Raw genomic sequence first — 14511 nt, 5'->3', positions numbered from 1 at the left:
GTTTTCATTTTTCAGGATCTGGGGTCTATGCGATGGCTTATTTTTTGCACTCTAAGCTAACAGTTTTATTGATACCATTTTGGGGTAGATCTGAGGTTTTGATCGCCCTTTAATGTTACAGCGAGGAAAAAAAAAAAAAAAAAAGTTATCTTGTAGTTTTAACTTTTTTTGTTATGCCGTTTATTAATAGGAGGAGTAATTTATTTTAAATATTGATCAGACTTATGAACGCAGCGATACTAAATGTGTATTTTTTTATGGTTTTATTTCTAATGTTTTAATGGGGCAAATGGGGATTGATTTGAAGAGGTTTTTTTTTTTTTTTTTTTTAAACACACTGAACAGAAATCACAATATCATTAGCAGACCCCCAGCAGTGATAACAACCCATCGGTGCACCCTGATCACGTGATCGGCGGAATGAATGACAGGTTTCAGGCCAGCGCTTGTTAAATCCCACTGTCTGATTGACAGGGGAATTTAACAGGTTAACAGCTGCAGGCAGAGAACTACTCCACCCATTGCTGTTAAAGGCACATGATGACTGATCAATTAAATCATTTGCTGGGAAAGTGTGGGCTTGGTATGCCCACAGCAAACACAGGGACAAGACCTTTGATGTAAATATATGTCAAAAGGTTCTGTAGGGGTTAAAAGGCGGCTGGTGTAGTATTCACAGAATACTTGTTTTGTCTACTGTTGTAGCAGAGCCAAGTCCTCTGCTCTGTATACACCTCCCCCCCCCCCCCCAAACCTTGACTCCCCGCATACACAGCTGCTGATCAGTAGTGGGGGCGGAGTAACAATGATTAGCTGGACCGCTGCTCCCGTGAGCTGCAGTCCGGCAGTGATAATCTACAGATAAACACTGTCTGCACTGAAACTACAGCACACATCTTGACAAGTGACATCCCTGAAATTCAGGCCATGTATTATGCTACTCTCCCATTAATAGATAAAACCTGCTGATCGTAGTAGATGGTATTAAAGGGAATCTAACAGGAGAGTTTGTAACTAGTTTCTTTAATGCTAGGACTATATGGAGACGTGTAGCACGACAGATTGCAGTGTTTGGTCGAGAGATCAAGTCTAGTCATTTCCTAAATCCATGCATTAATTTAGTTCTAAAGGTTTCCAATTCCATCTTTCTGTTGCACGTTGACCACAACTAACCTGCCACAGACAAAAAAAAAAAAAGGCCATTTTTATTTAACAAAAAGTTAGTTCTAATTTAGACATGCACCAGAAAAGTCACAATCAAGCTGGTGTCGCACAACACAGGCCACGGTGCAGCCATAGTCTAATACCGACTGCAGAAACTGACGTAACGAGCAATACGCAATATTAAGACCGTTCTACAGACCATGCACCGGCTATGGAAGGCGACAGTCCCTGCTCCCAGGGTTCCAGCTATTCTGATATTAACCTCATTTGCTCCAGCATATCGGAGAGCTTCTTCTCCGTCTCAGCTTTCTCTTGCACCAACTTCATCCTTTCCTCTTCGGCTTTGGCACTGGGTGAGGGAACATAAAACATGACTGATGTGAACGGAACCAAAAGACCATTAACATGTAGAAACATCTCCAATACCAAGTGCAAGACAAAAAATACTGAAGCTCTGAAATAGGAGGTTAGGGTGGAGTGGAGGGGGAACCCAAAGGAGTGAAGGGGGGGGGGGAACCCAAGAGGAGTGGATGGGGGGGGAACCCAAGAGGAGTGGAGGGGGACCCAAGAGGAGTGGAGTGGGGGGGAACCCCAGAGCTAGGACGGGAACTGAAGCAGTGGATGGGACAGTAGAGCCATTCCCTCCACATCTTAAGACGTTGCATCGACTAGAGATGTGGCATCACTGGCAGATTACATTGCACAAGTCTACTAATGTTACTGGCTCTACTTATTTGCAAGGCTTTGCACATATACAGATTTATCCCCTACATGGGGAGGTGGACACAACTTACAGCTGCACTTCCAGCTGGGTAACTTTCTGTAGAGCTTCTTCTAGCTTTGTTTGAGCCTCCAGGAGTTTATGTTCAATGTCTTCAAGTCTGGTGAGGGCCTGAAAGAGTTGAAGATATTTGGTTTAGAATATAAATCTGACAGTAGTGTGGACCAGGCATAGACCTGTGTGTGCACGGGTGACTTCATTCAGGCTCATCAATATCCAACACTAAATGGTTTACTTCTCTAAAGACCAGTGGCCATTGAGGAACACGTGCATTTGCTTACACAACTATGTATTTTTATAAAGTTGCAGTAATAAAGTCTCCATAGATAGCACTATGAGATGAGCAAAACTATAGGCAGGACCAAGATTTAGCAGCCAGGTTGGTAGCCTATGGTAGCCGGCCAGAGCCCTGCAAACCTCCCATGGACAGTATGCTCCATCATGGGAGGTGTGGGGCAACCTAATCAGAAGAGGTGCCCAGGATGCCAGCGGGTGGTAGTTAACCATGCTCTAGTCCAGCTGCCACAGAGGAACAACGTGGACATTGGATCAGGGTCCTACAAATCTGCTCAGCTCTAATTAGAATTAAGCATTTCACATTGATGGGGATGGACAGCTAGAAAAAATCAACCAAAAATTGATGCGCCAAGGGCTATGCATATTTAAGGGGGTTAGCCACCATTTCTAAAGATGTGTTAGGGGACATGTGGCAATTACTAATATACAAGTATTACAGATTTGTCTTTCTACCAATTAATGCAGATTTGGTCACACTGCACAGCCCTCTTGGCCATAGAATGGTGTCTGCTGACAGACCTTGATCACATACTGCTCCACGAAGACTGCACTGCTCTCGTGTCCATAAAATGGCTAAGGAGGAAAACGTGTAAATGCCAGAAAATCATGTCCAACCTGTTATCACAAATGACAACATACAAATGGTGAAGTGAGAACTGAACCCATCACTAATTTTCTAAAGGCGCTATTGACTTGAAATCACCAGATGTCAGTACCAACCCGTACAATCCACAAAGGCAAATAACTCAAAACCATAGAGATCCATAAATGTGTAATTAAAAATGACACCGTGAAAAAAAACCACGTATTGACCACATGAAGAAAGGTTCAGAACGTCATGACACTAGCTGAAATCAATCAGTAATTAGAAATCAATCCTGCCACAAACATATAATGGGTAAAACCAGTGAGCTGTAACAAGAGCTTTGCAACCTTATTGTTGCAAAACATGCTGATGGGGTGGACAGATGTGAGTTCTAAACTACTGAAGCTTCAGTAACAATTTTCAGGGGCCATTATACAGACGTGGAAAGAACATAATGTCACCATAAACCGGCCACCAGCAGGTGCTCCCTGAAAGATTTCAGACAGAAGATTGAAAGGAATCAGAAGAGTTGTCCAAGATGCAAGAACCATGTGGAGAGATACAGTAAGACCTGGAATAAGCAGGTACAATTGTTTCAAGACAAAACATGCTCAACCTCCATTGCCCATAAGCACGCTCACTACTCAAGACTCCATCGCTGAACAAAAAGCATGTTCAAGTACGTTTAGAGCAGGGCTGTGGAGTCAGAGTCCATGTTGGTGGAGTCGAAGTCTCTGTCGTGGAAATTGAAGACTCAGGGTTGGCTTACCGACTCCACAGCCCTGGTTTAGAGTTTGCTCAACAACAATTTTGGTCTCATCTGACCAGTCTGAACTCTGGATGCAATACTATGCATCATATTAAAAACAGTGAAGATTGGAGGTGGGAACATCATGTGGGTTTTTTTCCCCAGCATACAGCACTGGCAAGCTTCATATAATTAAAGGAAGGATCAAAGGACAAAAACTTAATAAAAGTCTGCTGCCATCTACCTGGATGATGAAGATGAAACGAGGGTGGACATTTCAGCAAGACAATTATCCAAACACAGAGGCAAGGAAACAATTGGTTTCAGAGAAATAAATGGCCAGACCAATCATTTGTCCTGAATCCAACAGAAAATTTATGGAAGGAACTAAAGCACAAAGTTCAAAGAAGGAGTCCACGGAACCTTCTGGATTTGAAGAGGCCAAAAATCACACCTGTGCAATGTCTGCGACTAGTTACTCCACACAGAAGGCATCTTGAAGTGGTCATCACCAACAAAGGCTTTTGTAAGAAGTATTAACCTCTTCACCCCAAAGCCTGTTTTCAACTTCCTGACCAGGCCATTTTTTTCCAATTCTGACCATTGTCACTTTATGACATAACTCTGGAACGTTTCAACGGATCCTGGTGATTCTAAGATTGTTTTCTCGTGACATATTGTACTTTATGATAGTGGTTACATTTCTTTGGTATGACTTGCGTTTGTGAAAAAAACAAATTTGGCGAAAATTTTAAAAATGTTGCAATTTTTAAACTTAGTTTTTAGGCCCTTAAAGAAGATGCCAACTAAAATAACTTTATTTCATAAATCTTGCTTTTATGTGCTACTGAAAAACATCCACTGTTTAATTTAGCAATATTACCTTTTATCATGCTGTAGCAGCACATCCTCAGTGCTGGATCCAGCTCTCATGGGGTTAATCGACAACTTCCTTTCTCCTGAGTTATTGTGCTCTAATACTACAAGTTCCATGATGCATTGCACTGGCCACTAAGCCTGAACCTACCACAGCCACTCCAAAAACACACCCAAACCTCTCCCTCCTCTCTCTTCAAAAAGATTTGTGGTGTCATTTCTGTCCAACCTCCTCTTTTACATTTGTCCAACCCACACTCCATTACACACAGAGATAGATAGATGGAATTAAATAGATAGATCTGTATGTATCTATCCCACATCTGTCTATTTCCATATATATGTCCATATCCATGTTCCTAAACCCCTTCACCCCTGGAGCTTTTCCGTTTATCGCTCCCCTTCTTTCCAGAGCCATAATGTTTCCGTCAATATGGCCATGTGGGGGCTTATCTTTTGTGGGACAAGTTCTACTTTTGAACGACACCATTGGTTTTACCATGTCGTGTAACAGAAAATGTGAAAAAAATTCAAAGTGCGATGAAATTGCAAAAAAAGTGCAATCCCACACTTGTTTTTTGCTTGGTGTTTTTGCTAGGTTCACTAAATGCTAAGGCTGTGTGCACACATTGGGGATTTGATTGCAGATCCGCAGCGTTTTTTGCCGCACAGAATTCCATCAAATCCGCAGTGTAGTGCACAACCAATGTAAGTCTATAGGAGACGCAGACTTGTTGTGCACATGCTGCGGAAAAACCCGCACAGAAAGGCAGCTTTTTTTTCCGCAGCATGTCACTTTTGTGCCAAACTGCAGCGTTTCTGCACCCATAGACTTACATTGACAGACACCCCACGTGTTTGCATATTGGCTGAAAAAGGATACCGCACTTGCAGACGCTTCTGTCCAGTGAATCACTTATCCGGACGTTCCCTGTCCGGGTGAGTGGCAAATGCTCTACGAGGGAGTTTAGTCTCCTTATGAGGGACACTGCGTGATCTAGAGTAGAACCAAAGTCCTCGTCAATTTACAGAGATTGGTTTGATATAAATCGGTGAATCCATCCTCTTCTGAAGTTCTAGTGAGTCCAGAACCAAGGCAATATCCGATCCATATTCAGAGTCTTGTTCTCAGCAAATCATTGGTGAGGGATCAGGAAATGAAACTTCGGTTTTCTAGGCGGTTTCTAGACGCCTGTACGTTTCTAGAATACTTGCGGCTCCTGCTAGCCGACAGCTCGCATGAAGGAAGGTGACTATATATCGGTCCTGCGAGCACTCCGAGCCACAGAGGTATTCAATCTCTTGGTCAGAGAATCCATGGGTTGCAGCAGTGACAAAGCCCACTCAGGGAACTAGGTACTCTGGGGGTCGGCGGCGGAGGGCTCCTGAGCTCATTTAGGGTGACCGGTTTCGGACTGGTCATGTGCCTTTAAGACCAGGGAATGCTGGCCATTGTGCCTTTAAGCACAGGGGAAAGCAATACTTTCTTACCTAGTTGAATGTGCCCCTTCAATGCAAAACCATCACCCCTGTGACTTCCATGAATAGGCCAAAGCCGGGGCCTAAAATTCTGCAGCCGGCGGGAGCAATACCAGGGGTAGAATAGAGGGACGTTGGTTGGTTGAGAAAAGCAATCGCTCCTGTGCCAGGTGAGAAGCGCCAGAAAAGATGGACGGAGCCGCCTTAGCGCCATAGTGCGGGCGCGGCTTTTGGAATGCGGCCTACACATCGGCCGAAGCCAGGGGCTAAATTTTTGCGGCCGGATCGTTACCTCAGGGAAGTGGGCCACAGGGAAGCTGAGGCTGCCTGTCAGCATGTGAATATCCCACTGCGGATGCCCACCGCTGACTGGATGCACTCACCATGGGTGCGTGCCCCGGCATGGAGCCGCAGCGGATGACTGGGTCTCAGCGCAGAGGAAAGCACGTGCACTCTACTGTTCTGCTGCAGGTCAGGTATTGCCGTGTGGACGGTGCAGGGATAAAGGTGTAAGCCTCAATCGACCATCCCTTTGTTAGGGAGGTGGAGAGGAACCGTCCGCCTCCTTGTGCCATCTGCTTTAACAGTGGTGGGACAGTGGGGGCTGCTTGGACGCCATAGAGATGGGCCTCTACATCCACGGAGTTCAGTCCCCGGGTGGACAGGGCCAGTTGTCCGGCAATAGGCCTGACTGGGGAAGAGGGAACGTGGAGGCGACACTCCATGTGCTCGTCCGTTCAGGGTGTGAGGAGGTTGGTGCCCTTGAAGGGACCCGTCACCCCTAAGTATCAGCCCAGGCGTGGCACGTCGCAGGAGAGGATACGGAGAGGCGACACTCTCCATGCTCGCCTGTTGATGGTTTGGGGAGACTGAAGCCTTGAAAGGATCAGTCGCCGCTTCGTTGTAAAAAGTAAAATCAAAAGTGTAAAAGGTAAAAATAAAATAAAAAGAGTTTTGGGTCTGAATAGCTGACCCGTCCGTGTGCCTCCTACAGACACTAAGCAAGAACTGGTTAGCTGGGAGCCAGCAGGAGGGTGTATACTGCAGGGAGGAGAGAACTTTCTGTGTATCACTTCGTGTCAGCCTCCTAGTGGCAGCAGCAGCAGCATACACCACGGTCTGTGTCCCCCAATGAGGCGAAGGAGAAAATTGTTTTTGCATCGCTTTATTCTGAGAGCTGTAACTTTATTTTTCTGCTGATGATGTATGGCGGCTTTTTTTGTGGGACAAAATTACATTTTCAGCGGTACCATGGTTATTTAGATCTGTCTTTTTTAATCACATTTTATTGCACTTTTTGCTCGGCAGTATGATAAAGCATTGTTTTGGTTTTTTTTTGCGGTGTTCACTGAAGGGATTAACTAGTGGGACAGTTTTACAGAGCTGGTCGTTACGAACGCGGCGATACCAGATGTGTACTTTTGTTTTGTTTGTTTTTTTATTTACATGAATGGATTTATTGGAAAATATTTTTTTTTTCTTTATTTGGGGATTTTTTTTAATTTTTATACACATTCTATTTTTTTTTTTTTTTTATAACATTGTCCCAGGGTGGGACATCACTGTTATATCAGATCGCTGATCTGACACTTTGCATAGCACGATCTCAGATCTGACAGGCAGTGCAGGTGGCTGTTCTCAGCAGGCGAAGGGAAGCCACCTCACTTCAGGACCCGGACGGAGTCCCACGGCCATCTTGGATCCGGGGACTCCTTGGAGAACACCGAAACGACGCGATCGCATCGCGTTGTTCCGGTGGGAGAGCGGAGGGAGCCCCCGTCCCTGCGTAATGCCCCTGTATGTCGCGGTCATTACTGACAGCGGCATCAGAGGGGTTAAATGTCCACGACTGGCACCAGTGCCGCTCGTGGGCATTGCTGCGGGGCGTCAGCTGTCACATACAGCTGACACCCGCATGCAATTGCCATGGTGCTCACCGTCAGACCGCACAGCCGTACTAGTATCGAGTTCCCGCAGAGCAGTACTAGTACGGCGCATTTCAAGAAGGGGTTAAATACATTTCAGTAAGCGTGTTCAAAACGTTTTCCCTGTGTCATTTCTCATTATTACACAACTTCTTTGGTTCGAAACATTTTCTCTGAATTTTTTATTTTGCAAACTGAAGTCCCACCAATCAGCGGCTTGTGCACATCCAGCCTCTGGGGTAGCAGCGGGGTACAGAGCCGGAGAGGTGCAGCTCCGAACACTGACTGCAGCTCCCACAGAAGGGACTGGAGGCAGAGCTGCCATTGCTGCAGGGTCGAGTGAGGAGGAAGCCGGCCACCACTGATCTACCAACATGCCATCAATATTCATTCTGAGCCTCGTCATTTCCACACTAAATAATAAAAATCTATGATGGCGTGTACTATACGGATATACGCAGACCTGCCTAGAAAACGAACTGTCTTCCTCCAAATAAGCATTTATGTAGTTAAAGACGAACTTCTAATAAATAATAACGTCGTCTGTGCCCTCACCAGACTCTGCTCAGATATCCGAGACGTTGCGACTTGTAATTTGCCTTCATATTCTTGTTCTTGAGCGCTCATCTGCTGTCCGAGATCCTGGAAAGGAAGTTGCAAGATTTAATTCAACGATTAAGTGACTGACGATCATCAGAGCCACTGATTGGCTGCAGCGTTGTCGACGTGGCATCACTGCTGTAAATGGAGGAAGCGTACCGGCTGTTTGTATCTATAGCAGAAAGCTAAAGAAGAAAACCCTTTTAAAAAATTACCTGCATCTTCTCATGGGCATGTGATAGGTACGCCTCAAGATTCTGATTTTCTCCTTTCAATTCTTGAATTAAGACTGAAAAAGAAGGAATATAAGCTCAGCCTTACAGAATAGCATTAAAAACAGGGATGGTGGCACGGTGACTGCTTAACGTACTAATTCGGTGGCTGTTTAAGAGCCGGCTTACACGGACAGACCAAAGTCAACGATCCGCAGAGCGAGTGAATAGGCCGCCGTCGTTCTCGGCAGCACGAGTTCTGCTTACACGACAACGCACCACTGAACCATGATCTTTGCCTCACGCGTGCGTGTATATACGGGGTACGTCATAGTAATTTTGCAGGCACAGGAGCTCTGCGTGATCGCCACTGGGTGCTTAGCTAACATAGCAGACACCCGATTCTGGCAGGTGCCTGCATCGCTCCCGACAGTTTAACCCCCTAAATACTGCTATTGATTGCAGGGTTTAGAAGGCAGGGAGAGGGAGGGGGCACCCTATCCCCTCCAAATTAGCATTCCCTATGACATGGCAAGGGCCGGATTGTTGCCATGGTGACCCAATGTCCTTGTGACGACATCCAGGTCACGGCTATTCCCTTAGACCATGCTCTGCAAAAAAAAAAAAAAAAAAACCCGCTCTGCAAAAGCAAAATTGCTTCTTGTCCCCCAAAAGAAATTCAGCGCACCAAATCCAAATGCCCCCCTCCCTTCTGAGCCCACAGTGTCTAACCCACACTTAGCGTCCACATGTTTGGCATTTCTATAGCCATGACAGCCAGCCTAATTTATCTGTGCGTGTCTCCAGAGGCATAAGCTGGGCATTACAACAGATTTGCAGTTTTCACTCAACAACATCCTCTATTACTTGTTTCTGGAAAACACCCATGGAGTCAAAATAATCACTACACCTGTAGATAAATTCCCAAAACGGGGGTCACTTGAGGGGTGGGTGAGGGGAAATTCTGCTTTTCTAACACTTCGGGGCTCTGTATATGGAGTCTGCAAACCATTATAAGAAATTCTGCGTTCCAGGAGGCAAATAAAGCTCCATCTCTCCCGAGTCTCACCATGTGGCTAAGCAGTACTGTACAGCCATACCTAGGGTGTGTCTACATTCAGCAGAAGTTGTAGGACAAATTTTGGTGCCATTTTTACTCATTTCCCAGAACAACAATTTAAAATTTGTCACATAGGCAAGTCACTTCAAATCGGTTGTGTTCAGTATCACATGTACCTGCGCCTGAGAAGAGCCGATACGGTTTGCACTGTTCTCAGACGCCGTGCTGAAGACCGCTCATATCATTGTCCCCTGCTCGGACCACAGAGAGAGTAGGGGACAATCTTGAGAGCTGCATTCAGGTGCAAAATTAAGAAGAAAACAATATCCCTCACCTTTCTGAAGTAGAAAGAACCCATAGTGTCCCACATTTGCTCATCAGCATCTCCGGTGGCTGGAGGAGACAGCGCATGCTGAAGAGCGGGGGCAGCAGTGAGAGCAGGCCTCAGTCAACTGCGGTGACCTCAAATGAGATCATGTCTAGTACTGTGAGAAAAAAAAAGGCTGGTAATGCAGAGCTCATTGAGGTCACCACAGATCAGGGGCCCCACTGGGAGTGCAGCCTCGGTGAGCTGCGATAACCTCAAAGCCAACGCCGGTCACTGAGGCTGCACTTGCAGAAGCTTTCTCCCGGTGGTGATCAGCCTGGATGGTCACATCTTGGCACCGTCCAGGTAGAAAGCTATTTATCATATATATATATATATATATATATATATATTGACTACACCAGACAGAAAGGAGAAATTAGGGATATGGTTGTTTTTTTTTTTACTGCTTCAATGGAAAGGGCATTAGGAGAGTATAACTTATTTTTAAATAAAAAGGAAAACTGTCTATATTTAAAATAAAGGACTATTCTTGCCGTGTGCTTATTTACAATAGAACTATAGGATTAGTAATGGAAAGGTGTGTGTTATAGACGCCTCTCCATTACCAACCTGTGGGCTTCATGTCACGGGACAATACAGAAGCTGACATTAACCCACAAATATGAACCCCACTTGCCACCACTACAGGGCAAAGCGCCAGAATTGTCTAATAGATTAGGCTTTTGTGGGGAGGATGTGGGCTGCTGTTTAGGCTGGGGGAGCCCATATCCATGGACCCTTACCAGCCAGGGAATACAAGCCCCCAGCTGTCTGCTTTAGCATGGCTGGTTGTCAAAGTGTGTGTGGGAAGGACCCCAACAACGTTTTTATTTCTTCATTTACCGTAAATAAACCCCTCTATTCTTGATAGCCAGCCTTACTAAAGCTGACAGCTGAGGGTTGCAGCCCACAGCTGTCAGTTTTGCCTGGCTGGTTATACAGGGGAACCCATGTCATTTTATTATCTGTTTAACATTTTTTTTTTTTTAAATTTATTTATACCGCAGTCACCAGTTGTTGAAAACACTCCGATCAGCAGATGCCTGCTCTCGTTGTTAGTGGCTGCAGGCTGATGGGATTAATAGTGCCATCAGCCCACACCTGTAACCAGAGGGAAATTGCCAGCTTCGGAGAGGTGAGGGATATGTGTTTTTTGTTTACTTTGGATTGTTTACAGGGGGATTAGGAGTATAGTGTGATTTTTTTTTTTAAATTATATTCTTAATTTTACACTTTAATATAACTCTCACCATCATCCCAAACTTGCGCTGATCGCCGGTAGAGGAGGGGACAATCATGCAATCGTGCAAGACATCTTCGGCACCGGGGAACAGCGTGAACTGTACAGCCGATTCCCAAGCGCCATTACGTGTCACATGGATGTCATCTGTGTCAGTGCATGGGACATTATGGAGCCATGCTGCACATGTCAGCTTGTTTTGCCCACGGATACACGGTCTGTGGAAACACACCGACATGTGCACAGACCCATTCACTTGAATGGGTATACGTGTGAAATCTGTCTCCACACGTACCAGACACGGACGTGTGAAAGAGCCCTTAAACAGGGTCCATCAGCAGTGGGATACCCACCAGATTTTGTGGCCTGGGAGCAATTCTTTGGTGAAGCCTGTGACTGACTGCTAATCTTGTGTCTTACCCTCTAGGCGTCGGGGATCCGGTGCTACTGCACTTTAAATCGGCTCCACGTGCCCCCCACGCCTCACCTACACTCCCCAGGCAATCTTAACTGAAGGTCTTGCCACAGCCATCGGTTGCCCAGGCATGTCCGCAGGGATCTTGCTTGTGACTGGTCTCACAACCCTTAGACATTTTGCAGGGTGGCTTCTCCAGTGATCACAGGAGAAACCGGAAGATCCTGCAATCCAGACACCTGTGCTGGGCTTCCTCCTACAGATTGTCATACGCCAGAGGGCCTGCATGGCATGGTATGTAATCAATGCCCCGAGATGGCTGATCCCACCCTTACTGCTGTACCTGCCGGCAGCCATTTTGTATCGTATCTGTCCATTTGCCGTCACAGAGGCCCTGAACAGCTGGTGCTTCTGCACTGGACTTTTGGTTTTTAACCCCTTCTGAGAGTGGGACAGGGCTGTCTGCTTATCCCACGGCACAGGGTAAATGGAGGATTTCCATTACCAGGTCTCTAGTGTACTGTCTACAAAGTCCAGAAAGTGACCAGCACCTAACCTGATGCGCCACACTTTGGCCATCACCAGTGTGTACACAGGCCCGGCCTTAATGTTTTGAGAAAGGGAGAAATGGGTTTCAGGCTTTTATGTACAGTAGTAAGGGACATCTACTATACTCTACTGCCATCTGCTGGAGAATCTCAGTAGTGCAAATACCAGAAGGTCTCTGGGCAAGTGTGCACAGTAGGTTTCACCCAGCTCACCGCTGCCTCCACAAGCTGGGATCTTCAGTAGGATAATTTCCAGGATTTTCAAATTCCGCAAGGGAAGAGTGGTCCACAAAATTAGACAGGACCTCCATGTCATATCCCTTGCAGGCAGGGTCCTCTCCTCCTGGACCAGTCGGTGACTCGTTTTGAACAACACCACCACCTCTCATCATGGGGGGGAAGGGAGGGAGCAAGAATGGAGGCACCAAAACTCCTGAAGCCATATATTACTCAAGGAGACCTGAAGGAACGGACATCTTCAGCTCTGCACAAGTCTGCGATATGCACACTCCTCGCCACAGACAGACAGACTCGCTCAATGCAAGGGTATCGAGCAAGGTAAGAAACACCCGAGAAGCCTCACAGCGTGCAGTGCATGTGATGGGAATAACGGAGGCATGCACACACTCTCACAAGGGGGTAATTACACAAGAAGTCCATTATCCTTCCAGCAAGAGATAAGGAGCCCTTCTCTGGTAAACAGAAGTCATAGGACCGTGATGGAGACATGGCCAGGGTCCTTCCTAGACAACCCACCCACATGGCCACTGGCTAGGACTCCCCAGGGCTGTATGTGGTCAGCTTCTGGCAGTGACCAACATACCCGAGAGGCTTCACTTCTACTCCCAGACCCTTTAATATCAGATGCCAGGCCTAGATTACATAGGATGGAAAAAAGACCTAGGTCCATAAAGCTCAACCTTTCTCCACCAGTTGTACATGTCATCACTAATGTAGCTAGAGCCCGCAATGTTCTGTGTACGGAGGAAACCATCCAGCTTTTTTTAAAGGCTGTTATAGTGTCGGCCATTACTATCTGCATCGGCATTGCACAGTGACTGCTCTAACTAAAACTTATGTAGCTGCCAGAAAAGCCTTTCCTCCACCCATAACGAGTGACCCCTAGTCCTCAGTAAGGTCTTTGGAAGAAATAAGTCATGTGCCAGTCCTTAGTACTGACCATACATTTATACATAGAAAAGTAAGACGCCTCTAATGGAAGAAACACTGCTTGTTAACATCCTAATATTAATACTACTATTAACCCCTACTGTTCCCTCTACCGTAAGCGCCTTTAGACTGCCATTTTGAGCACATTTTGTTGGAGTATCCGCACTCTTGGCAGCAGCGTGTACGAGGTTGGAGCGGTGATAGCTCAGCTGTATTGGGTGCAGGCTGTATAACACAGCCACTTCTTGTGATAATGGCACAGGCTCTGCTCCTGAGCCCGCACAATATAGTGAGGTCACCAAGAACTTCATTTAGGGCTCCTTCTCACTTGTGTGAAATACGGCCGAGTCTCGCATGGTAACACCCGGCTCTGCCGCCAGCACTTAGGAGCGGAGCGTGCAGCTCCATGTATTGCTGTGTGGCTGCACGCTCCGCTCTGGAGTGACGGTGGCAGAGCCGGTGTAACCATGCGAGACTCGGCCGGATTTCACGCAAGTGAGAAGGAGCCTCCATCACAGAAGCCACAGTATAGGTTTTAAGACACATGGCAGCAGATACAGCAATAATAGCCTAAAACTTCACCATTTTAGTGAACATTCAGCAATGTGATCAGTCATACATTGGAACCAAAGACTGCAAATGGCATTTTTAATATAGGCCATGACTTAAAGGGAATCGGTCCCCAGTTTCTACCCCATCTGAGTGCATCATAATGAAGGGGCAGAGACCCCCAGCTCCAGCAATATATCTCTTGATGGGCCGCTGGTCATTTTGATAAAATTAGTTTTCAGCTGCAGATCCAGAAGTTCTCTGAATGCTGAGCTCTGTATAGCTCCGCCCAGCCCGCTGATTGGCTGCCTTCTGCTCATGTACGGGGTACATTATCAGAAAGCAGCCAATCAGTGGTGGGGGCGGGGTTATACAGAGATCATGAATATGCGTGGCTACCTGGCAGTAGGTTTACTAGTCCACCAATGATTATCTGCTAATAAACAGGATTTTAGCAAAACTACAGTAAGCAATACATGGCTGGAATAGGG

The 14511-nt window shown here is 46.3% G+C and overlaps 1 protein-coding gene across 1 annotated transcript in view; it reads right to left on the bottom strand.

Annotated features, from left to right (window-relative positions):
* The window catches only part of HMMR (hyaluronan mediated motility receptor), a 65075-nt gene that overhangs the window by 26170 nt on the left and 24394 nt on the right, over window positions 1-14511 (bottom strand). Inside the window, exons 9-12 of the mRNA XM_069763796.1 lie at window positions 8672-8745; window positions 8412-8498; window positions 1959-2056; window positions 1427-1513 (exon numbers count right to left, since the gene is read on the bottom strand). Coding sequence (XP_069619897.1) covers window positions 1427-1513; window positions 1959-2056; window positions 8412-8498; window positions 8672-8745 — 346 coding nt within the window. The remainder of the gene's footprint in view (window positions 1-1426; window positions 1514-1958; window positions 2057-8411; window positions 8499-8671; window positions 8746-14511) is intronic.

This window comes from Ranitomeya imitator, chromosome 4, assembly GCF_032444005.1.
Source record: "Ranitomeya imitator isolate aRanImi1 chromosome 4, aRanImi1.pri, whole genome shotgun sequence".
NCBI lineage: Eukaryota > Metazoa > Chordata > Amphibia > Anura > Dendrobatidae > Ranitomeya > Ranitomeya imitator.
Note: the sequence above shows the minus strand (reverse complement) of the source record. Positions and strands in the feature narration are given on the sequence as shown.